Source organism: Aspergillus brunneoviolaceus (genome assembly GCF_003184695.1).
Source record: "Aspergillus brunneoviolaceus CBS 621.78 unplaced genomic scaffold BO95scaffold_7, whole genome shotgun sequence".
NCBI classification, from domain to species: domain Eukaryota; kingdom Fungi; phylum Ascomycota; class Eurotiomycetes; order Eurotiales; family Aspergillaceae; genus Aspergillus; species Aspergillus brunneoviolaceus.
This window is the reverse complement of record NW_020290737.1, coordinates 445611-469642: the sequence shown is the minus strand read 5'-3', so window position 1 is coordinate 469642 and position 24032 is coordinate 445611. Positions and strand designations below refer to the sequence as shown.

At 53.3% G+C, this 24032-nt stretch overlaps 9 protein-coding genes across 9 annotated transcripts; 5 read left to right on the top strand and 4 right to left on the bottom strand.

Moving 5' to 3' along the window:
- Positions 1 to 1894: 1894 nt before the first annotated feature.
- On the bottom strand, positions 1895 to 5901 carry BO95DRAFT_511268 (uncharacterized protein; the record flags this gene model as incomplete). Its single annotated transcript, XM_025591419.1, has 4 exons — positions 1895 to 2172; positions 3456 to 5155; positions 5210 to 5531; positions 5604 to 5901. The coding sequence occupies 4 exons, from the start codon at positions 5899 to 5901 to the stop codon at positions 1895 to 1897; spliced, it is 2598 nt and encodes an 865-aa protein (XP_025446398.1).
- A 36-nt stretch (positions 5902 to 5937) lies between these two features.
- BO95DRAFT_248292 (uncharacterized protein) lies at positions 5938 to 6651 on the top strand. Its single transcript, XM_025581404.1, has one exon. It carries the CDS (start codon positions 6150 to 6152, stop codon positions 6600 to 6602), a length of 453 nt encoding a protein of 150 aa, XP_025446397.1. The 5' UTR covers positions 5938 to 6149; the 3' UTR covers positions 6603 to 6651.
- Positions 6652 to 6700: 49 nt separating this feature from the next.
- On the bottom strand, positions 6701 to 8840 carry BO95DRAFT_428225 (putative glucan 1,4-alpha-glucosidase; the record flags this gene model as incomplete). The annotated part of the gene is made up of 5 exons (XM_025584832.1): positions 6701 to 7381; positions 7431 to 8068; positions 8126 to 8222; positions 8269 to 8588; positions 8612 to 8840. The coding sequence occupies 5 exons, from the start codon at positions 8838 to 8840 to the stop codon at positions 6701 to 6703; spliced, it is 1965 nt and encodes a 654-aa protein (XP_025446396.1).
- A 1359-nt stretch (positions 8841 to 10199) lies between these two features.
- BO95DRAFT_450019 (uncharacterized protein) lies at positions 10200 to 12304 on the bottom strand (the record flags this gene model as incomplete). Its single annotated transcript, XM_025587981.1, has 3 exons — positions 10200 to 10256; positions 10283 to 11305; positions 11363 to 12304. The coding sequence occupies 3 exons, from the start codon at positions 12302 to 12304 to the stop codon at positions 10200 to 10202; spliced, it is 2022 nt and encodes a 673-aa protein (XP_025446395.1).
- Positions 12305 to 14380: 2076 nt separating this feature from the next.
- BO95DRAFT_353644 (serine palmitoyltransferase small subunit family protein) lies at positions 14381 to 14827 on the top strand (the record flags this gene model as incomplete). Its single annotated transcript, XM_025582182.1, has 1 exon — positions 14381 to 14827. One exon carries the CDS (start codon positions 14381 to 14383, stop codon positions 14825 to 14827), a length of 447 nt encoding a protein of 148 aa, XP_025446394.1.
- Positions 14828 to 16529: 1702 nt separating this feature from the next.
- BO95DRAFT_381157 (rhomboid family membrane protein) lies at positions 16530 to 18391 on the top strand (the record flags this gene model as incomplete). Its single annotated transcript, XM_025583360.1, has 3 exons — positions 16530 to 16995; positions 17043 to 18061; positions 18117 to 18391. 3 exons carry the CDS (start codon positions 16530 to 16532, stop codon positions 18171 to 18173), a joined length of 1542 nt encoding a protein of 513 aa, XP_025446393.1. The 3' UTR covers positions 18174 to 18391.
- A 185-nt stretch (positions 18392 to 18576) lies between these two features.
- On the top strand, positions 18577 to 20546 carry BO95DRAFT_405571 (DHHC family palmitoyltransferase). Its single transcript, XM_025584010.1, has 2 exons — positions 18577 to 18984; positions 19048 to 20546. The coding sequence occupies exons 1-2, from the start codon at positions 18786 to 18788 to the stop codon at positions 20412 to 20414; spliced, it is 1566 nt and encodes a 521-aa protein (XP_025446392.1). The 5' UTR covers positions 18577 to 18785; the 3' UTR covers positions 20415 to 20546.
- A 197-nt stretch (positions 20547 to 20743) lies between these two features.
- BO95DRAFT_405566 (ubiquitin-conjugating enzyme E2) lies at positions 20744 to 22377 on the top strand. The gene is made up of 2 exons (XM_025584009.1): positions 20744 to 21777; positions 21946 to 22377. Exons 1-2 carry the CDS (start codon positions 21195 to 21197, stop codon positions 22212 to 22214), a joined length of 852 nt encoding a protein of 283 aa, XP_025446391.1. The 5' UTR covers positions 20744 to 21194; the 3' UTR covers positions 22215 to 22377.
- A 54-nt stretch (positions 22378 to 22431) lies between these two features.
- Positions 22432 to 24022, bottom strand: BO95DRAFT_511261 (uncharacterized protein; the record flags this gene model as incomplete). The annotated part of the gene is made up of 2 exons (XM_025591418.1): positions 22753 to 24022; positions 22432 to 22677 (listed from the first exon to the last, which is right to left on the bottom strand). The coding sequence occupies exons 1-2, from the start codon at positions 23842 to 23844 to the stop codon at positions 22432 to 22434; spliced, it is 1338 nt and encodes a 445-aa protein (XP_025446390.1). The 5' UTR covers positions 23845 to 24022.
- Between the last annotated feature and the right edge of the window lie 10 nt (positions 24023 to 24032).

The following is a 24032-nucleotide window of genomic DNA, read 5'->3' as shown; positions in this document are numbered from 1 at the left end:
CGATTCTAGATACCGAAACCGACCTGTCATTGGTCCATTATTAGAACAATATGAAGATCTAATCCCTGTCCTTCCAGACATCCTCAACGATCCCAAACCATACATCCCAGTCGCCTCCATTCCGTTCTTTCTACCTCATCCCCATGTGATTCCTCCATGAAAGCCTTCTCGAACGCCATGTTGAAGTTTACCGACAGGAAGAAAGAGAGTATCACAGAAACGATACTGACTCTCTCGCCCTAGGCTGCCCTTTCATTCGTACCTGCCGAGACCGTCCTCATACTTCCTCAACTGCCATTGGTCTCTTGTTGAATATCAAAGATGGAGTACATGTTCTCATTCACGAATTCTACGGATTGATATCTGCCAGAAATCTATATAAACCCCTTCGAATCCTCTCGAGGATTGCTTTTTTTTTTCTCCATCCGCAAGTTTTATTACAAGCAAAACAAAAACAAATTCGATCTTTCGATCATCACTTCAATCATTCAAAATGGCCCCCGTCGAGATTGTCAAGGAATCCACCACCCGCGGTATGTCCTCGCTTGGATCTGGCTTGTCATGACTTTTGCACTCCGATCCCTTCCTATCAATCCCACGTAAGGGTCAGAACGTTGGCTAATATCAAGTATAGGCGCCTCCCCCGGCGGCGGCTGCACTGTCATGTAAATGACTCCCCTGAGATAGCCTAGAGCTTCCTCTCACTTTCCACGTGAATGCAACAATCTATCCTTTCGGTCCATAATCAATAAATCAATATCTCTCAGCTTTCGTCCATCTCGAATAAGAAATTCTCCTCCCCATCCCGCAACATGACTTATCTCATACACATACACGCTATATATTTTGATTCATCATAAACTCCAATGACTCGACTCACGCTACTTTCACCGTCCCCGAACACTCATGACCCGCGACAAAACACCAAAAACAACAGCCAGTCCTGGTGCCGTTGCGCCTAAACGGGGTTCAGGTCTAGTGGAGGGCAAAAGTTGATCTCCCTGATGTTCCAGTCACGACGTCGGTTTCCACCTTCTTCCTGAGAAGTTGTGGGACTCTGGAACAGAACTTTGGGGGGTCAATCACCATCTTATCCGGATTCCATTCTTTCGCTTTTTTCTTTTCAACTCCGCCTCCGAGGTTCTTTATTCGAGAAATGATATACTACGCTTGCGTGTGTCTTGGACGAGAAAGGGGGGGAGCTGCGTTGGGCTGGAAGGCTTTAGTTTAGGAGAGGGAATCGGGAAGATTTGGGTTCTTGTTTATCTAGAGTCGTGTTGCGGTCTCTTTTCTGTTTTTGTTGGTCTAAACTCTCTTGGAAAACCCTCTCTGAATTGGATAGGATGTGCGTGGGTTGAGTTTTTGGTTTTGTTTATACATAAATTTACGATGAGTGAGTTGGGTTAGATATAGTCTCTCTGAATATATGTTGGCTGGCTCACTTGAATTGTTCTTGAGATTAGACCGGGTTGTAAAGGCCGTAAGCTATGTGTTAAGAAATTGATGTTGGTTCCTGAGCTGCCAAGTACCAGCTTAGTCTAGTCTCCTTCTGGAGTACTTTGACGGATGAATCCACATGTTCAGATCTATTCTTTCGACTCGCAACTTTGCGCATTTATCACCCCCAGGCAAGAGAACCAGCATATAGACTAATGACCACTCTGCATGACGCAGCAGAGAAAGAAGTATACCCATATCATGGGTTCCTGTACCAATAAACCCAATCGATAATGCCCGTGAAGAAACATGGAAAAGGAGAAAGCAGTCATCAGCAACCACCCAAAGCACCAGGGCTCGGTTTCTCGTTTCCAGTCATACAATAACCCACACGCCTGACATCCAAGAATAATCGACGCTACAACCCCTTCTGCAACGCCCAGTACTAAAAGTCTACTCAAAAATCCCCGACTCCCCAAGCCCCATCGCCCCCACCCCCCAATACCCCGGCACAACTGCCGCCAATCCCCTCCACCCTGAAATCCAGACTGCCAGGAGTTGGCGTGGGCGCAGCCGTAGCCGTAGCCGTAGCCGTAGCCGTCGTTATATCACCATCACCACCACCACTCGCATCCCCCTTACGAAGCACCGGATCCACCGCGCAGACACAAGCCCGGCAAGGGAACCCCACCGTCCCGCCGTCGCAGACCATCGCGACGCCGTTGTATTCCATATCTGTGTCGTATTGAACACACCGTCAATTTGACACGCACACACACACACAATAGAAAGACAAGGGGAGGGGGAGGAGGGGGAGGAGGGTGGATGCTCCTGGGGATGAGCGGTGCATTTTTCGAGGTGTGAGAGAAGGGTTTGTTGGGGTAGGTGTGAGGATTTTGTTTTGTTTGAGGTGGTGGCTTTCTGCGTGTTGGACACTGGGTTATGAGGATTGGGGTGTAACTACAGCGTTACGCTTTTATACTACACTGACTGTTTGGGTTGGGCACTGGGGTTATTGGGCCTAGATAGAATGGAATCACCTTGTCTGTTGTGGTGCTGAGATCGCTGGGGGATATTTGTTGCCTGGCTGGCACTCGGTGATCATTTTTGAAACAGGGAGTTCCAGCAGTTAGTGATTCGATTTGTTATGACTTTTGTTAATTAAATGCGTGTAGAGCACATGGAAAAAGAGAGAAAGAATATTGCTGCCACACAAAGAAGAGGAGATATCACGAAATGCAGAGTGGCTCCAATTTCTTACTAGGTGCCTGTATTTGCTGGATGTACAGTATATTGCTATACCTGTGAGATATTTTGGGGGAACTTGGAAAGCTATACGAGCCTCACGAGACCAGTTCTTTGCAGGTGGACCAAGCCAAGTCGCTTCTCGGGAAGGGGATTTCGAGCTCATTCGTTGGTATGGAGTACGGTGCACCAATAGCCCGGGTTCGCGCCCCTTCCCCCGGTGCTAAGCTTGTTTAAGCACTGGACCAAGGAGCTTCTTGGTTCTTGTTTGGACGGTGTTCATACGGGGGTTCGCCATATGGTGACAGAGATTTTGTCGGATTGTAGTTGTGGTATGGTGGCTGCTTACATAGAAGCTGGCTTTCAGATTGTGCGGCAAAAGAGAGATACCGTGCTGCTTTGGGAGTTGGTGTAGGAGGAGTAGGTATAGATATGGCCAGGGGCGAGAGAAGAGGGATGGAGTGGGGCTGGATCCATAGATGAGGACAGTAGCTTCATGCACTGGGCAGAATTCTACTTCGACCGCGTATGCTTTCACTCAAGGCCGTTTTCTAAGATATAGATACAATTGGCAGAATCTTTCTCACAATCGAGCACAACTAGCAAAATACCCAACTATCATTCCATTTCGTACATACACTCTACCACCCAGCAATTAGAGTACACCTCACCTCCCCTCCCCACGCAAAGGAAATTCTTGATACAAGCCCACTTCACCGTTACTGCCTTCACATACCTGCATAGACATCAAGATCAAACCATCCCCCGCACACTCAACCGCCCCACAACCGTCCGCACCAACGAATTCGTCTCCCCGCCAAACACCCCGGCCTCCAACCGCCCGACCTCCCGCTCAATCTGCTCCTCCATATCCCGCAGGAACTCCCTGGTGGCGGCCAACACCCCTGAATCGCGGAGCAAGTGCAACAGACCGGGGACACTCATCGGCGGCGGGATAGCACTACCGCACGCTCCGAAGCCCTGGCCCGTGCCGTTTGCTCCAGTTGAAGAGGGACAGGAACAAGACGAGGAAGAAGAAGACGCAGTAGAAGGGGGGCAGGCGCACGGCGAGGGGCTGGTTCCACGAGACGCACAACCCGAGAACGAACCAGCGTACGATGACGAGCATGAGCCAGTAGTCGCAGCAGCAGCAGAAGAGGATAGCAGCGCGGTGATCTGCGCACGGCACTCGGGCCGTGTGTTCAGGAGCCGGATGATGGGGTAGGAGTAGCTGTATCCTCCTATCGTGCTTTCTGCCCCAGGCTTGGAGGGAGTGGTGCTAGTTGGTGTGGTGGACTCGGTGGTGAAGAAGAGGTACTCCTCGCGGATGCGGATGAATCGCGCAAGGAGGTTGGTGAGGTAGAGGAGGGAGTCGCTGCGGTTCAGGAACTTGGGGTCGTTGGTGCTGCTGCTGTTGTGAGGATGGCATGGGGATGGCGAGGGAGGGGCACAGCGGGACTGCGACTGCAGCAGTCGGACCAGAATGGAGAAGAGTGCCCCCGTGGTATCGTCGATTAGGCCTAGGTATTCGGGCTCGGTGGGGATGTGGTGCGTGAACTTCCAGTTCAGGGCCCAGCTCTGGCCGGTGAAGAGTCTGGTGAGACCTTCGGTCAGGATGGCGGTGGCTTGCGGCGGGTTGCTGAGGAGGTGGGGGTGGTGCTGGACGGATTGCAGGGCGTGGGTGAAGGCGTAGTAGGCGCTGTTGGTGGCCTGGGCGGTCCCGAAGACGATGTGGGTGGCCGGGCTGCTGTGGCGGGTGGTGCTCGCGGTGAAGATGTCCCAGAGGATGAGAGTGGCGTTGTGGAGGTTGGTGAAGATGGTCTGGATGTGTTGGAGGGCGGGTTCCGGCGCGCGGGCCCAGCAGTTCAGCGCGGCCGGGAGCATGTTCAGGATTGCGGTGGTCGGGGTGGAGGCGATAGAGCTGATGTAGGTAGTTGGAGCGGTTAGAGCGGTGGTGTCTGTGGTCTTGCTCTCGAGGCTGCTGTGGTGGAGTCTGTAGCTGAGTTGAGGAGAGCAAGGACGATCGATGAGGGTGGTGGTAGACGAGGTGCTGGTCCATTCGGCTTTGCCGCAGTTGCTACTGCTGAAGCATGGAGACGACAGATTCGCCCGCCAGTAGTTGTAGCTGGCCATCGCCGCCCCGACGGCCTCGATCCAACGGTGCAGACGGATCGATTCGGTCGGGTGTTGCCAGGAGAATCTGTCCTTGAGGGACAGGAACCGGCTCTCGAGCTCAAGAATACTTCTTCTGACCTTCTCGCGTGCTGCGTCAACCGACAACCCCTCCACGCGAACAAAGCAGTCGATGATGTTGCGCCCGGCCTTATGGTCTGCGCACCCTGCAGTCCAGCTCCAGTATTCATCGTTTAAGGCGAGGCACTCATCCGCGACGTCCTTGATTTCGTGAAGAAGCATGTGGTCAACGTGCGAGAGATGAACACCGATGGCGAATTCCAAGATCGGCCAGAAGGCTCTACACAAGGCATCAGTCATCACACATCCAACCCTCCCAGAGTCTCTAACTCACTCAAAGGCGAACTTCTTCTTGCAGTCCAGTGGCGTTGAAACCCGAACAATCGCTTTCCGATACACCTCAAGCAGATGCACCCCGTGCTCGCACTCAGCCCGGCAAACATCCGAGAAGATCTCCGAAATGACCTGCTGAAGGCGATGATGGTGGTGGTGGTGGTGGTGGTGGTGGCGATAGTGGTGCTGACGGTCCCCTCCCAAACTCTTCCCGCACGATCCAGAGCACGAGCAGGAAGAGGAGGCCGAGAATTGCTCGATGCACCGGTTCAACAACTCAAAGCCCTCGTGTCGATTATGAGTTCCGAATCGATGGCAGAGGTCTACTGTTCCATCAGCACCTCCTCCTTAGCACACACACACGCAAGAAGGAAACAGGAATTGAAGGGGCTTACCATCAAGCAGTCGTGCCATCTCAGCCAAACACGCCGCCGTCGCCAGTCTGTCCGGCTGCGCCTCGGGGATGATCATGACAAGTGGGCTGTCTCGCGGTCCGAAGCGAGTCGCCGATGTTGACCCGGGATAATTGGACCCAACATCGAAGTGGCAGTTCCATTTGCACACAAAGTCCTGGGCAGCTTTGGTGGCCACCTCGCTGTAGCGGTTCACGCGGATCGGGAGGGAGGTGAAGGCGCCGGCTTTGCGCGCTTCGAACTCACTAATTACCGAGGAGCAGGCGTGATAGTTGTCCATCGTGAGGTTTAATGTTGCAGACTGCAAAAGAATGAAATCAAGGAAGAAGAAAAAAAGAAAATATTACAAGAAGGAGAAGGCACAATTGGTGGTTTGAACAAGAGCTGGAATCTCCTGAAGCTGTTGGGGTAGGTTGCGTTTATATGCTGTGTCTCGACCAAGCCCCCAGCTCGTACTGTGCGCCACACGCTTGCTCTCGAAATGCATGGATTGTCGGTGTATGGACGGCGATTGCAATGCTTTGATGCATGAGCTGTGAGATGAGTGCAATATCTTTTTCCAAAACGGTAATGCCGGGATCGCAGCTCCATGGGATAGATCAGATGCGGAACGGTGCCTTGCTCATTGCATGCGGATTTGCATACATATCACCTTATGCATACCGCTTCGAAAAGGAAACTCGTATCTGGATTCATTTGTGGAGTGGCAAGTCACGATATCCTAGCAATATCTTCCGAGCGATGACTCTGACCAGATTGCTGAATACTTTGCCTCCTGAGGCTGTCTGTTTCATAGCTAAAATAACCGGGCTGGACGTGTCTGAAGGTGAAGAAAAACCCTCCAGTGGCTGTGCTTTATTTTGTTGTGCCATCTGCTTTTCCAGAATCATCAAGAGAAAGGCTGCCATTACATCGCCTTCTAATGAAGGCAATCATGATCGTAGTTCAAGGAATAGAGCATTGCATTTGACAAGGATTTAATACTAAGTCCGTGATTAATCATTGGGCCGCCATTGTTATAGCTATATATTTCGAACAAGCTTGATAGTCCCCACAATCGAAGACTCCTTCAAGCTCGATCACCGCCAAGTATCACTCTCAGTGGCACTGCTCACTCCACAGCTCGAGGGAACGGTATAAGACCGGTTGGGGTCACTCTCCCAAACAATGGACCCATCTGTCTCCTTGCGGATATACTTGTACTGGAAGGTAGTGCCTGCGGGCAGGCTGATCGTGGCATACCACAGGTTGTTGCTTGAGGTGTACTGGCTGGCGCTCAATGCAATTGCACTGCTGGTGTCCCAGCTGCCCAACTGAGAGATGGAGCCGGAAATGAACACATTCTCTCCGTAGGTAGTGGTGGCGATCACATCGAATGTCACTGCGACACTTGTGGGCGTGGAGCAGGCTGAGGTTGTTGTTGAAGTCTTGCTTGTAGTGGTGGTGGTGGTAGTGCTACCGCTGCCAGCCTTAGTGGTAGTAGTGGTGGTTCCGGTGCCAGCGCTACCGCTGGTCAACGTGCTTGGCCAAGCAGTGTTGGTAGCGGTGCTGTAGGTACCCGTTGCAGAGGTGGCAGAGCAGACAGAGGGGACACTGCTCGCGCTCGTCTCTCCCCAAGAAGGAGGCACAACCGAGTTGCGGCGCAAGTTGGCCGTCAGGACCGCAGCATAGGACCAGGTCAAATCTCGGGCAGACAGCTGAGTACCGTATGTCTTATCATACTGCTCGGAAAGAGAGCCATTGGTCATAGCGTGGGATTCCTGTAGGCTATCAGTAAGGCACTTTGAGATCAAGGGAAGTTGGACGCACAGCCACGCTCACGTATCCATCAGCATAGGTCTTAACAGCGCTGATGATGGAGGTAAAGGCGGAGCTGGAAGAGGAGTATGTTCCAACCGCCGCGGAGCTGTACAGATCTTGGAAGAAGGCAAGTGACGTGCTGGTGATGGTGATGGACCCAATACGGTTCCACTGATAGATAGCATCGTACAGCTGCTCAGCGGCTGCAAGGGTGGTCAAGAACCAAGGGTTACCGTTGTAGTACGAGTCCTCAGGGTAGCGGCCGACTGCAACCGCAGTGCCCTCAGCAATACCAGAATTGAGCGAGTAAACCGAGCGGAAAGAGTCAGTATAGACCTTGTGGTTGGCCAGCGCACGCGGGGAGCAAGGTTGGAAAGTCGTGTCGTCGCAGCCTGCGGCGGGATCAAAAGTGTGAATACTGGCGAGCACGGTGTTCGCGTCCTTGCCACTGCGGCCGCTGTTGGTGTTGGCAAGCATATAGGAGCCAGTCCAGAAGCTCTGCATGAAGCACAAGATTTGCGGAGCCTGAGAATCGCACCAGCTGCAAGACGAGCCAACACTCTTAGCAAAGGTGCTGCCTTCCACAAGTGCCCGATGTTGGACCGCAACAGTGAAGAACGAAGACCCATTGACTTCCTCCCACAGATCTGCATGATTTCGAGTTAGTGGTCATTGGTAGGGAAGTGGGTTTGGGGATGACCAACCGTAGCCAGTCTGGTTCCAGTACTGAGCAACATAGGACAGATCATTGCGAACAATGGGCCAAATGATGTTCGTCGCGTAGGTGGAGTAGCCATTGTTCTGAAAGTGTCAGTCAAGCCACTCGAAATTCATTAAAAGAACTTACAATCAGCCAATTACCAAAGCCAATCAGAGCGGTCGCTCGCAACGCAGGTCCATCCCGCTGTGGACGACCCCAGCTGCCAGTGTACGCCGTCTCGTCCACATTGAATTTCGGTTCTCCAAGACCTGCCCCGCCCGAGAGAGAACCAGACGGGTTGGAAACCGTCTGCAGGTAAGCCTGGGAATTGATATACTCCTCGATGACCGTCTGGAGACTCGATTCACCGTTGACGAAGAGATCAACAAGAATCTTCATGGTCAAAGCCGAATCGCGGGTCCAGGTGTAGTAATCTGCGCACCCCTTGTTAGCGGACAACCATACAACTAGGAAGAAAGTAGTTCCTCACAGTCCGGGTTGTCAGTGCTTGGACTAGCAATAACGATGCCAGACTTAGCACTCTTGGAGAACTCTCCATCCGCCCCGATGTTGGCAAGAATGCCATCGAGTGCGACCGTGGTCTCAGATGCGAACCAGGAGTCGACACTGCCTGTAGCGCGAGCATTCAGCTGCGGGGCTGCAGTGGCCCAGGAGCTGAAAGCCAGCGCGCAAAGCGCATAGGAGACGCGCCGGATCATGGCGAGGCAAAGGAAACACGGGGATAATGAGTAGAACAGAGGATGAGACTGGAGTGAAAAAAAGAATCGCTAGGCAGTAGGAAAGTCACTGCCTTTTATAGACCGCATGAGGCGGCCGTCCAGCACCGGGTGAGGGGGGGGAGTTCGACTCGACTGCATGTGAAGCGGACATGAACATGCATTGGCCACAGGCATCCAATCGCTTTGTCGGCATCTGGCTTGTACCTTGTTAGACGAGGTGTGACCTGCATGAGCCCCTGCGCGGGCGTTCTGCACACTGTGACCAGCAGACCAGCTTCTCCGATGAGGTCAAATCCGGGGAGCCAAGTCCGTTTCCTCCAACGAGAGGGCTCTGATTTCCCCGCAGAATCGCCGCCCCTGGCTCGGTTACGGCTTTTCTTCTCGGAGGGGTCAGGCCGTCAAGGAGTCAAAGTGGACGATTCATCACGGCAACCGCGTTAGTGAGGTCCACTAGTGCCACGCTAAATACAAGTCCGTCAGTCTTGATTCCTTGATGATGCTGCTGAATATCGTGAAGGAGGTGGGGAAGAGACGAAAGGGTCATCGCTTACCTCGCCGGTGGGGAGACGCAGCGAAAGAGCGAAGGGAAAAGAGGGAAGCCTGCCTGGGCCGGAAATGAGGTATTAATGAAGATGGCAGCCGTCGACCAATGGAGATGGTCGACCACCTTTCCTCCGCTGCTTGTCTTCATTTCCCCCTCCAGCCAGTCTCGACAAGCTACACCCCTTGGGCTATCTAGCCAGCGCCGCCTCGGAATTTCCATTGACTCGACGAAGGCACTTCAAAAGACGGTTGGGCCATCGAGAACAGGACTGCCGAAAAATGCACTAAACCATAGACCAAGAATACGCTAGGTACAGTACAGGTCTACGGGTCACAAGCTAAGCACGGAATCCCACCGGAGAACTTGACTAGAGTGATGAGCCAAGATGGTCTGACATCTTGTGGTGCAATACATCCCAGCTGAAGCCCAGGGACCGAGCAACCCGGTCCACCAATGCTCAGACAAGAACGTGCTTGCAAACATTCCATTGCAAGGGCGATGACTACCTACCCTATTCACAAAAGGTCACGTCGTGGCTGGCTGGCTGGATACGCACCAAAGTAGCGAGATGGTATCGACTTCTACGTCGCTGCTCCTAAACCTTTCTCCCTCTGCATCTCTTCCTATGGAATGCTCCCTACTTCTCGTGCAAATACTGAAATCCATCTGCACTCTACTCTCCTCGCCTGGGAGCACTGAGCAGAAATCACCAAAACAAGATATGATCATATATACGGAGGCGTATATTTCGGCCGTATCCGATACTGTGAGTATGTATGTACACTACTGATGACCTAAGGGGAGGTTTCCTTCCGGATCATATCCACCTGGGCGATATCATCGGCGCTGGGCTCAGGGAGTTCCGAGCTCTCAGCACAAACGCCTCCCCCACCGCCTCCTCCACCTGCTCCAATGCATGGGAAACCAAGCCCACCGACCGTGCCATTCCGATCTGCGTCAGGTCCTCGCCCACCGCAGCTTCGATTTTGCCCTCACCCCCGTTGACCGTGAGGTCCGCTTCAAATGCATGGCAGAGGGATTTGAGCGGCTCCAAGAAGCGGTTGCGGAAGTATATGTAGGTCTTTTCCAGCTGCAATTGGCGGCGTAGGTCTGGTGACGAGACGATAAGGTAGTATAAACTGAGTGCCGCGTGAATTGATGGCGTCAAGGTCTGCGAGAACTTAATCCATGAAGCCACAAGGTCGGATGACACATTCATAAGCAGGGCGGATGAGTTGAAGAGCGAGGGAAATAACACAGAGAAATAATGCGGGTTAAGGAATATGCTGGACTCAGATGGCACATCGGTCTTGGAAGCTTTGGACGCTTCCAAGATTCCGTCTTTCAGCCAGGCAATGGCGCTGTCTTTTACAGTCTGGAATCGATCATCCTCTAGAACTGTTCGAATGAGTTTGAAGCGGGCGATTTGCGAGGGATTGCTCTGAACAACTGTGCCCGGGATTCGTCGAACTGAACTGTAGTTCTGCCGGGCAGTACATGCCGTCAGGGATAGCACGAAATCGATGAACTCTTTTTCTGCGGCTGGTGGCTGGATTGGTTGCTGCATAGAGAAGACAGTCAAAGCAAGTAGTGAATCGAGTAGGACCTGTGGCTGCCCGAAGGCCACCTCATCAGGCGAGTTGTATCCCCCAACAAAGTTGCGAAAAATGTGCGCCAGGTCCGGGAAGACAGCAGTCGGGGTGACACGGCCGGATGAGAACAATTCCGCCGAGGCTGCCCGTGCTGCGAGGAGCAGCAGGGAACCATGTCTTTCCAAGGGGATCTCGTCCGCTTTGCGAGGTGGCTCATCGAAATCCAGCGGCGGGGGCTGGTCGTCGGATGATTTCAAGGCGATTTCCAGCAGCTGCTTGTCACTAATACCAAAGTCGCGAGATAGTGCCTATGGATGTTAGCAACCTACTGAGTACGGTCCCCAGGATTCGATCTCGGGCCGTACCGTGATCTTGGCAACGATTAAGTCTCGCTCCTTCAGTCGTTTGCTTTGAGCAAAGATGTCTGTCTGCGTCTGTTGGCTGGCCATCCGCAGTCCGGGATGAAGTTTCTCTTGCAGCCGGATCGTCCATGACATTCCGGGGTCAAGCGGACCCGCAAAGCTGAGCAGGTATGATTTGAGAACTTCAAGCAAACCGAACTGTAGAAACCTCTGGACCAAGACCGCCTCATTGTCAGTGGCCGGAGATGGCGATTGAACTTCAGCTTCCGGGTCCGGCGCAGAAGCTTCAGACAGACGGACCACGCTGGATTCACTGGCTGCTCGGGGTGGCGGGGCCGGACGTTTCGAAGGCGACACATCCCGAAAGAATTCCAACAAAGCAATTGTAGTTTCACTCGTAGGCATCAACGTATATGCTTCGAGCAAGGCTTGCAGGGATGTGGCCAGGAACCGACTGGGTGACTTGGTCTGGATGCGAGAGTGCAACACCGACAACATGGAAACGAGCGCGTTGAATTGTAGGATATGGCGAGGCAGGGGCTTTGTGTCGTCGTCTGATTTGGGCTCCGGTTCGCTGTTTACATCTTGCGATGACTCCCCGTGCGGGCGAGGTGATACTGAGTCCGCATTTGTCCATTCAGCCTCGTCGTTCTCGTCCTCGGCTGGTTGCAGTTTCATCAGGGCATCCGAAACCCGTAGAATCACCTCTCTAGGATTTCCCAGGCGAGCAATATCATGCAGACAGTCCAAAGACTCAGGCAGCATAGGTACGAGCAGATGCACCAGGTCCCAGCCGATATTGGTCGTCAGCACCTCATCCTGAAGGAGTGTATGCAGGGTAGGCAGACGGGCGGGGGTCAATTGGTATTCGAGCAAAGTCAGGTAGGTCAGATAGTCGGTCGCAGGAGGCAACGCTTGAATGAGAGGATCGTCGACCTCAGCCATGGCGATAAACAGAGATTGCGGGAAAGGAATGGTGATGGATCATGCGAGATCTTCGAGTGAGATGCGATGCAGCAAAGGAGGGAAAGGACGATTGTCGACGGAGTCGAAGCGGGACGGTTGAAACGATAGGTGGGGATGACATCACCCGGGCTGTCTAGCCCATCGATAGGCGTATGCGCAGTACGTATAATACATACTAAGTAAACTGCAATGAAAGGATAGATGAAGTGACACGAGCTGACAAGAAAGTGCTGAGTGCCAGATCAGGCGCAAGCTCTTCATCCCTGCCACCAGTCGGCCAGTAAACTTGGAGTAAGTCGATCATCGTCAACAATTCTTATTACCCGGCCAGGTTCAAGATTGGGGAATTGAGTTGCCGGCGCCCATTGTTGCGAGGTGAAACGAAACGAAACTCGGGGTTCTCCAGACCACCTGCACAAAAGAGACAGTGACAATTCCGCTGAGTCTCCACGATGATCTCCCGTTCCTTTTTTCGTGTGCCTAACAATAAATAAACCTGCATAGATACTGAATCAAGGCTAGAATTAGAGCGTTGCGACGCCTTGACACGTTTGTGGCTGACTCATCCATAAAATGAAGAATGCATCAATCAAGAGGCTTTGAAGCTTTCATTGTGATTCATCGAGGCCTCGACAGGAGCGGAGCCTGTTCCACTCCAATCTCATGATTCTTTTCTCAGGGCTGCGAGGAATGATACCCAAAGTGGTCGAGCAGTCGGATATCACATCCGCTTGCCGGTTTCCCGAGATAGGAGGGAGGCACGCTGCCGGAAGTCGTCACGGTAAATAACTAACTAGTTACTTGGTGAGTTATCATATGTGAGTATGGAGTACGAAGCATTAGGTTTTGAATCATGCAAGGCATGGATTGACATTGACTCCCTTCCTCCTCCGAATTTCATCCCCATGGGGGACTACAAATACCGTACTGGACGAAGGGTCAGTCGCGGCCTGAACTAACATACTCATAGTGGCACTACGTACTTCTTTACTTCTCCAAAACAAAAAAAGTCTTCAACTCCTCACCACGACTAATTGACTGACTCTAAACCAGATCAGGTAAATTCCGGAACTGGGAACCAGGAAAAAAATCAGCAGAACCAAAGACCCAAAGACCCAAAGAACCAAAGACCGGGCGGGAAAAGCCCGGGCGGGAAAAGCCCGGGCGGGAATTCCCTTACAATGCCCACTTGAGACCGACGATGACGCTGGAAGGCCGTTTGCGGCCAATCATCACGCAGCCTCAGGCACATCGCGGCGCCCTCTGCAGGTTTAATTTCTCAGCAACTACTGATCTGAGTATCGTTCCTTGAAAAGGCGCCCCCCACGACACCGAGCCTGGTCTGATTAATGATTACTTGACTCTTGGCTATCTTAGCATCAGCCAGCATCATCCTCCTTGAAAGAAATAACAGTCTAAGAAAATTAGAAACTCTGACTATTGCCTGAGAACTCGTTCGTCCTTCCAATCACTAACTCCGGGCCGCTTTTCTTGATCCGCGCTCTACCGAACCCGGATCCTTCAATTGCTCGCTCTGTCTTTCTTTCTTTCTTTTCACCTCGCAGTCTTCTCTACTTAATTTATCCTCCTCCCTTCTTCTCAAGCTCTCCGTATCTATAGTCTACCTCTTGTCTCTTTGAGTCCTTTTTCTAGTTGCCGTTGCTGTTACCACCATATCATTCTTGTTGTTGGGGGAGCTTTAACTGATCTGCATCTGTGCACTTTCGCGATCGGGTGTCGATCTCACTACCCAACTCTGCTCAACAACACTGCTACTTCAGAGCTCCTCTATCAGCTGTGCTCAATAGCGCTCGGGGGAGTGTCTGGTTGTCTACAGTGTAAAGACAACGGCGAAACGCGAGCTCGAACGTAGATCATATACCAGCACCGCCAAACCTCTGACGGCCGTTTACCCGCCTGCTCGGCTGGTCACGGAAGGGAGTGCGATTGGCAAGGCTACGGACTAGGAATTGCAAGGAACGGAACCTCCTCTTCAGGAAACCTCGATCCCCCTGAGCTTGACATTCCGACGTATATATCAGCAACCGCGCAGCGATGGCAACCGAGATGCAGTCGTTCTATACCCCTTCCACCTCCACCCACATCTCGTCCCATGCCCCGGCGGCCGTGGATGAGCTAATCAACAAATACTCCTCCACAATGTCGACCTCAACCTCCGCCGTCAGCCACCTGTCGATGAAGAAAGCCCACCGGAACGTCCTGCAGCGGATTATCGATCGCATTCGCCTAGAATACTATCGCTATGAGGTTACATTCGGGCTCTATGTCATGACGCCGGGAGAGAAGTTGGTGGCTAACACCTTTGTGATTGTCGTGCTGTCCCTCCTGTTCTGGGCCCTGCTGGTTTATTTCCCTGCGCTTCTATACCAGAAGGCCAGCCGTCTTATTTGGCTGTTGACTGGCGAGAATGGAGAGGAAATGGGGGCTGCTTTGGGGATCATCGATTCGCACGTCAACTCCATGTCTACGCCTTCGAGCTAAAAGCGCATCATTCGCGATTGAGTTATGGAGAGGGTCATGGCTATGATCCTTCGATTGCCCTCTTGCTTTGTGTGATTTGCCTCCGCGCCTCTATTTCGGTATAAGGATACCAGGGATCGACAATGAAGGTAAGAGAAGTATTGGTACCTTCAGTTGCGCGATTCCGCATTCGAAGCTGACAGCCTTGACAGATCCCCGAGTGCCACCTTTGCTTCATATTTGGGAATTCAACCCCGGCGTTTTGGGAATTATATGATAAACAATCGGTAGCGGCGGGTGCGCCGTCCGAACATAATGAATTGACGGAAGACATCGGATTAAATAATGTGAGCACGCGTGTCAAGCGTGCAGGATGACAACCCAGGCGGAACATGACGGAGAGATTTGGCCCTCATCATTGACACTTCTTTATGCGTGTCAACCGTCCACTGGAAGTACAATCCTCTGGTTTTGATTGGCTTTTTGGGTCCAAGGTCAAAGGAAAAGAGATCACATGTACTTGAGCTCAACCCTACCATACATCAATGTATAGGCGACCACCATGTGGATTAGAGCAAGTGGGTATTGTTAGATGTGAAATAATGCTTAATGTGAAATATGAACGAACCCATCTGTGACCTGTGGGATGCAATTGATTGTGTGTGTGCAGAATCCAGGTGTGCACGAGCCTCTTGTCTGCCTGCAGCGTCACTACTTTAAGTACTCCTCCTTATTGAAATTGAAGAAAGCTCGATCCTAGAGCGGACACCAGCCACCAGATATGTAGTGTAAGTGCCAAGCCGGTGACGCGACGTTTTACCGGCCGTGCCACATGTTCTATAGCACGAGTAGACGAATGGGAATCGTAGAGGGAAACGAGGAAGACTCCGCCACAGCGTGCCTAGCCAGAACATGACTGTCTCGGCCCCAGCAGTGTGCGTGGCCCGCAGGTCAGCGATGACTTTCGTGTGTAATGAATCAATCAATATGGCCTGCATACTCGTACCAGACTACCAGTACCATTTATGGCTGACGACGATGATGAGTTCCAATGGACTTTTGGTGATCGCCGCCCAAAAATAGGCGGCAGCGCGCCCGCCCATCGGAAAGGAAAGTCAGTCTTGACTCTTGAGTACAAATGACGCCTGCCTAAATTACTGCTTCTTTCCCGTCCTCCGCAAAGTTGTCTCTGCTCTTCCGTTCCCATTTTTCTCCTGTCATTTTGAGTGTTCTGGTGATCCAATTTCCTCACATCCGTCGGAGAAGGATTGTTGACAGGATAGCAAACCAAGTGCGCCTTTTGGGGGCGATCCGTCACTGTTTCTGATTTTCCCGCCGGCTTTCATTGACGGCTCAGGGGGAGAACCTGCCTTTGCTTTTTATGTCACAACCAACCAAACTTACATAGTAAGTTACAATTCATTGTTGATCAGTGTTTCAGCCCTGTTCAGCTGTTTAATAGCCAAACGTGCCCGTGATTTCTGCCCGCCTGCCTGCTTGCCTGCCAGCTGCTGAATGTTTTGCCTTCCTTTACCCCAGTCAATATCCTGCATCGACTTGATCGACTTTCATCTCCTGCATGTTGGATTTGTTTGAGGCACAGCAACCGATTTGATTCCCCCGAAACCAGCCCTCCGCTCGCAACAGCCAAACAACAACCAACCACTTCCCCCCCCCCCCCCCGGCCCCTTGCGCCCGTTACCAGTCAGGCTGTCCATTCGACATGGCGGCCAACAGCTACTATCAGAGTGGCTACAGCAGCAACCCGCCAACTTACGAACAAGTCAATCCACAATTAGCTCAATACCCGGCAACTGGTCATCCGGGGTTCGATACACATCCTTACCAGCCCACCACTTCCGATCCTCAGCTTCACTACAGTCAACAATCACTGGGTTCCGACCAGGGGGCCTATGCCGCTGGCGCCAGATTGAATGAGGGCGAACAGTATGCCGAGAATATCCCCTTGAAGGCCAACAACCAGTATCCAAATGGCCATCCGCCTCCTGCAAACTGGATGCAACAACAAACGCATTATCCGCCGTCGCCGGACGAGATCGAGCCTGCCATGCGCCCTGGCGCTCGACGAACACAGAAGAAGGGTTTCTTTGGAAGGAAGATCGCTTGGGTCACTTATACTCTCACTTTGATCCAGATCATTGTCTTCATCGTGGAGTTGGTCAAGAACGGTAGGTTCCTAGGATCAGCATCAAGGGTATTATGCTGACCGGCTCAGCTCAACTTACGGGAAGCCCGATCGAAACTAAACCGTCATTCAATGTCATGATCGGTCCTTCTCCCTACCTCCAGATCTACATGGGATCTCGATACACTCCGTGTATGAAGAATACACCGGGCATCCAGAATGCCAACGAAACGATTCTCTTTCCCTGCCCCAACGCGACGACGACCGAGTCTCACTGTACCTTGTCTGAACTGTGTGGTTTCAACGGTGTGCCAAACCCGACGCCCAATGGATCGCTGGACGATCAGCCTGAGCCAAACCAATGGTTCCGATTCATCATTCCAATGTTCATTCACAGCGGATTTATCCACATTGGCTTCAACTTGCTTGCGCAGATGACCATCGGTGTGGCCATGGAGAAAATGATTGGGTGGTGGCGATATGCTCTGGTGTATCTGGCTAGTGGGATCTGGGGATTCGTGCTCGGAGGCAATTATGCCGCTCAGGGTCAGGCATCATGCGGCTGCTCGGGTGCACTTTTTGGCATCCTCGCACTCGATTTACTGGATCTGCTGTACAGCTGGCAAGACCGACAGTCGCCGTGGGTCGAGTTGATCATTATGGTTCTAGGAATTGGCGTGTCATTTGTTCTGGGACTTCTGCCAGGACTGGACAACTTCTCACATATTGGCGGCTTCACCATGGGTCTGGCTCTGGGACTGTGTCTCTTGAGATCGCCTAACGTGTTGCGAGAACGTATTGGGCTCGCACGGAACCCATATGTGGCCATGAGCGGTGGCGTGGGCACGACCACTCCAGAGGAAGGTCAGAAGGTGGTTCCCGCCCCCAGCATCGTCGACTTCCTCAAGGGCAAGCGCAGCCTGAAGTCCTCCGACGGAAAATCGAACCCCATGAACTTTTTCCGCGGCCGAAAGCCTCTGTGGTGGGCATGGTGGTTGGTGCGTGTGGGAGCATTGGTTGCCGTGCTGGTCGGGTTCATCCTGCTCATCATTGATTTCTACAAATACCCGAAATCAAACTGCTCCTGGTGCTACCGACTCAGTTGTCTGGTGAGTCTTTTCCCCCTGGATGTGTCTTGTGCATTCCATACTAATATCCCGCTAGCCGATCAAGGACTGGTGCGAGCAAGGTAACATCACGACGGAAGAGAATTCGACTTGAGCATGTTCGATATATAGCATTTTGGAATTTTGGGCATATGATTTTTACATCTGAATATCCCTCTATGCGATCTGGTTGACATTTTCCCATTCCAGTACATTATTCAACGGCGTTAGTGGAGAAGACGCAGGCCTGGCTTTGTGCGACAGTGCCGCAGTGATTCATGTTCATATAGTATCTCTGGTAGACTAGCGAATGCATTACGAACATAATTGACCTATATTTATATGAGACGCCAGCAAGACGTACAGAGTATGAGTGACTGCGCCACAATATATCCAAATCACTAGTGGGCATGTGATCTACCGGGTGTGGCGGTGACAGATCGGAACTCGCTCGGTACGGTAACTTACCGTAAGCATCCGCAGCGTCGTAATCACCGCCGATGATCCGTCAGCCGACGGCCTCCTCTACGTCTTCCGTGTCTCACTGCACTTCTTGTTCGATGCCTTTTCTGCTAAGATATACACCCTTGCTTCGCTTCTCTTAGTATCCCAGCATCCTCCTATCGTACTCGAGTACTTTATTCTCCTTCTATCCGGGACTGGCTGCCATGATTTGATCGCCCTGAACGAACCGATCGGCAGCTCGACCCCGGCCACTTTGTGAAACATGGCAACCTTAGCAGCATCACCGCCGTTATCGCCGTCGTGGCCGAAGCGACGGCCGCGGGCATGGGCGCTGCGCATTGAACGCTACTGCTGCACCGCGGCGTCGTTTTTCCCTCTCGCTTTTGTTTATGGCCTGACGACGTGGGCCGTCTGGGTGGAGGCCAGTGTCGGCTTCAAGTCGGTGCAGAGCAGCTGGATCGGTGAGGCTCTTTTCCTACAGGACTCCAACCCTCCATTTCTAATGACCCGTCATCATATGACAGGCCTCCCGAGTTCCTTTCTTGGGATTTTCCTCTATATCTGCCTTAATACCTGCTACACGGTCGCCGTCTTCACCGACCCAGGCACCCCCCTCAAGCCATCGAACAGCCGCAGCCAGCACGAATACAGCGCCCTCCCCGTCACCGAACTCCCGCAGTACACGGCCTACACGGTCAACTCGACCGGTGGGTCCCGCTTCTGCAAGAAGTGCCAATGCCCTAAGCCCGACCGGGCGCACCACTGCTCGACCTGCAAGCGGTGCGTGCTGAAGATGGACCACCACTGTCCCTGGCTGGCGACATGCGTGGGGCTCTACAACTACAAGGCGTTCCTACTGTTTCTGATATACACCTCGGTTTTCTGCTGGGTGGACTTTCTGGTTGCGTCGACGTGGATCTGGAACGAGATGCTGGACGATAGCAAGTACATGGACTTTGACAAGATGCTGCCCATCAATGTGGTGTTGTTGGCCGTGCTGGGCGGTATCATTGGGTTGGTGTTGTCGGGGTTCACGGCGTGGCATATCAGTCTGGCGGTCCGGGGCGTCACCACGATTGAGTGTCTGGAGAAGACGAGGTATGTCTCGCCGTTGCGGAAGGCGCTGGATCGCCATCGCTACGAGGGGCTTGCAGGCCATGATCCGGATGGAGCTGGGGTAAGTGGTTTGGGTCACCGGCTGCAGGAGTACGGCGGACAGATTCTGGATGCGCATGCCAACGCGATTCCTGGGGTGACTAGGGCGGAGGAAGGCGAGGACGAGATCAGACCTTCGCAGCAGGGCGGCGCCACGCAGCACTTCTCAGGGAGGGAGGATCTGTCCCCCGCGCAGCAGGCGTTGACGCGATCGTATGCGGAGCTGGAACGGCAGCGCGAGCATGATCGGTACCAGAGCTACCTGGAAGAGCAGGACAGCGAGAAAATGCCCCATGCTTTCGATCTGGGCTGGAAGCGCAATCTATTGCATCTGTTCGGAAGCCGCCCGCTGCTGTGGCCAGTCCCCGTGTGTACCACCACCGGCGACGGCTGGCACTGGGAACCCAGCGCCAAGTTCCTCGAGGCGCGCGACGGTGTGCGGGCGCGACGGGAACAGGAGGCGGTCGACCAGCAGCAGTATTATCGGGATTTGTATGCACGGAATATGAACAACAGCCAGAGCTGGATGGGGGCGGACGCTGCGACGTCTGCTACCAATCCGGCTGCTACCTGGACGCCGCAGCAGCCGTTGGATGTGGTTCGAGATCCTGAGAGACCCAGTACAGGTGTGTCGATGAAGACGTTGCGACCGGTGTCACCGCGTCTTCGACACGGGGAGGATAGTGATGAGGACGCAGCACCGCGCGGAGAGGATGAATGGAGGAACTGGGATTGATAAATTGGGTGTACACTTAGGAAGACTATATATAAGTATGAGATATGACAAGCTCACGACCAGGATGGTTGTATTTGTAGCGGGTGGTCTGAGACGGAACACTTGTGAAACATAAGCGTTGGAATTTCCAAGAGAGGTTTCGCACTTGATCAAGATTACCTCGTACTTTTTAATTTGACCACGCTTTGCGCCAACATCTCCGTAGCTCAGTTCTTTATACTGAGTAGGTGTGCTGAGGAATGCATTGTGATTACACAATTGTGCCTGGCCCACATTCCGGCCGACACCTCAGGCCAGTTGGCCTTTCCTCATTCCCCTCACCACTTTGACCTGCAACATACAACTCTTCTGCAGCTCCCTTCCACAAACCTACTTCCACTGGACTTGAATTCATCATCTCCCAGACTTACTGGCTAATGCAATTAACAAAGACGAGCAAACGTCCAAGGAAACCAATCACTCAAGCCGGCCTTGTCACGCAGGACCTACAGTACAGTTACTGTACATATCATCCAATGCGCCCAGCAACTCAACCCACACCTCTACCCTGAAACCACCAAGCACGAAGCAAGAATACTGCCCCCCCAGCTCTTGACATACCTATACGTACTCTCCACCAAACCCACAGTCTCAGTCACGATTACGACGACGACGACGACGACGACGACGACCACCACCACCAAACCGCCTCACATCCACATCCACCCAACATCCCCCGCACCACCAACCTCTCCAAACAACCACCACTACCACCACGACGCAACAAAAGATTCAAGAAAGATGACCCCCTCCCTCCGCCGCCTCACGCGCGAACAAGCCGACCTCCTCAAAAACCCCGACCCAACCTTCCACGCCGCGCCCATCAGCGCCTCCAACCTATACGACTGGCACTTCACGCTGCAGGGCCCGCCGGCGCCCTCCCCATACAGCGAGGGGATCTACCACGGCCGGATCGTGCTCCCCCCGACGTACCCGCTGCGCCCGCCCTCCTTCCGGTTCCTGACCCCCTCCGGCCGCTTCGAGGTCAACCGCGAGATTTGTCTCAGTATCTCGGGCCACCATGAGGAGACGTGGCAGCCGGCGTGGGGAATCCGGACGGCGTTGATCGCCCTCCGGAGCTTTATGGATGGGGATGCCAGGGGCCAGGTGGGCGGATTGGATGTGGGGGAGGAGGTGCGGAGGAGGTATGCGGTTGCGTCGAGGGAGTGGAGGTGTGAGGGGTGTAAGGGGCAGATCTTTGGGGAGGATGAGGAGGGGGATGAGGAGGGGGCTGGTGAGCAGGCGGGGAGGACGAATTTGGAGGTTTTGGAGGCGTGGTGGGGGTTTTGTCGGGAGAGGGGGGTGGATGTTTCTGGGGTTGGTGGTGGGAAGAGGGTTGAGGGGGAGGGGGAAGGGGAGGAGGGTGAAGGCGACATTGCGGATCTGGAGAAGACGAACACGAAGGAGCAGGAGCAGGAGGTGGGGAAGGGAGATCAGGAACTTGAACCTCCGACGATAGGGTCTTTGAAGTCTGATACAGTGGTTTCTGGAGGAGAGGATGCACAGACGCTTACTACTACCTCGACATCAGCTGCTGCTGCTGCATCAACACCAACATCAACAACACAATTACCAGCTGTGCAGCAACAACCAGACCAAACACCTCGGCAGCGCCAGATACTGCTCCAACCTCAACCTCAACCTCAACACCAACAGCAGCAGCAAATATCCCCCGATACACCCTGGCTCGACCGGGCTATCGTCGGCGTGATCGTCGCCCTGGTGGTCATGATCCTCCGGCGCATCGCCAGAGACGAATAATTTCTTGCCCATACAAAAGCATGGATGGGATATCTTGGCGTTTATGGGACATTATCAAGCCCAGGCGTTGTCTTGTATTGTACTTGTATCCTTCTACCAGGATGTCGGTAACTTAAAGTTGCACCTTCAGTTCACTAATAAACCAAACGATATCAGATCTTGCACATACCCAATCGATCTCTGACGACTCCAGGGCGCGCGCAACAACAACCAGATATCACTTCATATCCTCAATAATCCGGCGTAGAACATCATCCAAATCCACCGGCGGATCGTCTCGAGTCAGCAGTTGCGAAGTACGTTCCTCCAGATCCTGAGCCTCGCGAAGGAGAGCATCCAGCTTCTCCCGCTCCTCCTCCACCTCCTTCTGTGTCTCCCTCCCTGGGTGCTGTCGTAGTTTGCGCTGGATAGTTCGCGTCCGGTTTCGCGTGGTTCTGGTTCGTTCAGTCCCTGGTTGACGTGCCTGTTGTCATTCGTATTAGCATGTTTTCGACGTGTTGTAGCCCTACGCAAATGCAGAAAAGGTAAACAAACTCACAGCTCTCGAGTCATTACGACCATTATCAGTATTCCCCCACCTCTCCGGACACGCCCCAGTCGAATGCCCATTCCTGCCGCAGAATACACAGTTGCGAGTCAGATCGGGGGTGGTGCTCTTCACGCTGTCGGTCTCTTCGAGATGGCGAGGATCAATGGGTTGGATGTCATTGTCGTCGCCGTAACTGGGACCGTCGCCGTCTCTGCTCATGAGCCCAGTATATCCCGCGTTATGGATGGCGGAGGAGGCAGCAGGCCCATGCCCTGAGACGTAAGACATCGCGGAAGACGGGTGGTATCCTGCTTCTGCGCCGTGCCCTGCCCCGGTGTTGGTATTGGTGTCATATGCCTTGCCGTGCTCGTGCTCGTACTCTGCGTTGAACGGTTGGCGGTACTCGTCCCCATTATCTGCCCCGAACGGCTTGCCCTCCTCCCTGAACGATTTGACATCTTCCACCCCGTAGCCCACATCTCCCCCATACGACACACCATTAAACTCCTCCTTCACACCCGCCCCCAGACCCCGCAGCTGATGACGACCGCCACCATCACCCATGATACCAGTCCCAAACCCGCCTGCATATCCATTGGTATACATCGGAGTACTCCCCAAACCACCAACATACCCCGTGTGATACGCTGGGGCTGGAGTGAAGTATTCGTATTCGTGATACCCGCCGTCCTCGCGCTTGACGATGCAGCCGGTGCCGTAGTTGCCGTTGCCAGTTGTCCCTGTACCAGCCTGGTTGCTATAGCCTTGGGCAGTTGAACCACGATGGTCTTGAGGAATCGGACCGCTATTGCTTTGGGCAAGATGGCCACCACTGCCGTGAGCAAGCTGACCGCGCAGCATCTCTCTTCCCATTGGGTTGCGCCACCAGGAGAATGCGAAGTGGGATTTCGGGGGTGGGTTGGTCGCGTTTGGTCGAGCTGGAGCTGGAGCCCGAGCTAGACCGGTGGGTGTTTCGATGGAGGGGATCGGGCCTGGTAGTCGTGGTGGTAGCGGTTGCGGTTGCGGGGGTGGTGGTTTCTTGGGAAGATCTCCGCGCCTGGTGATTATCTTGCGGGCTTGGGATTTCTTCTTGCGAGTCATTCTGGGGGATTCTTTTCCTCGTTCTGATTCTGGGTCTGATCCTGATTCTGAGAAGAGAGGGGTGAGCCTTTGGGTTGTTGGGTTCGGGTGGTGGTGGTGATGGTGTTGTTGTGAGGAGTGTGGTGGTGATGGGGATGGGGTTGTCTGGGTCGATGAAGGGCAAGTGAAAGGAAGGAGGTGGTAGAGTG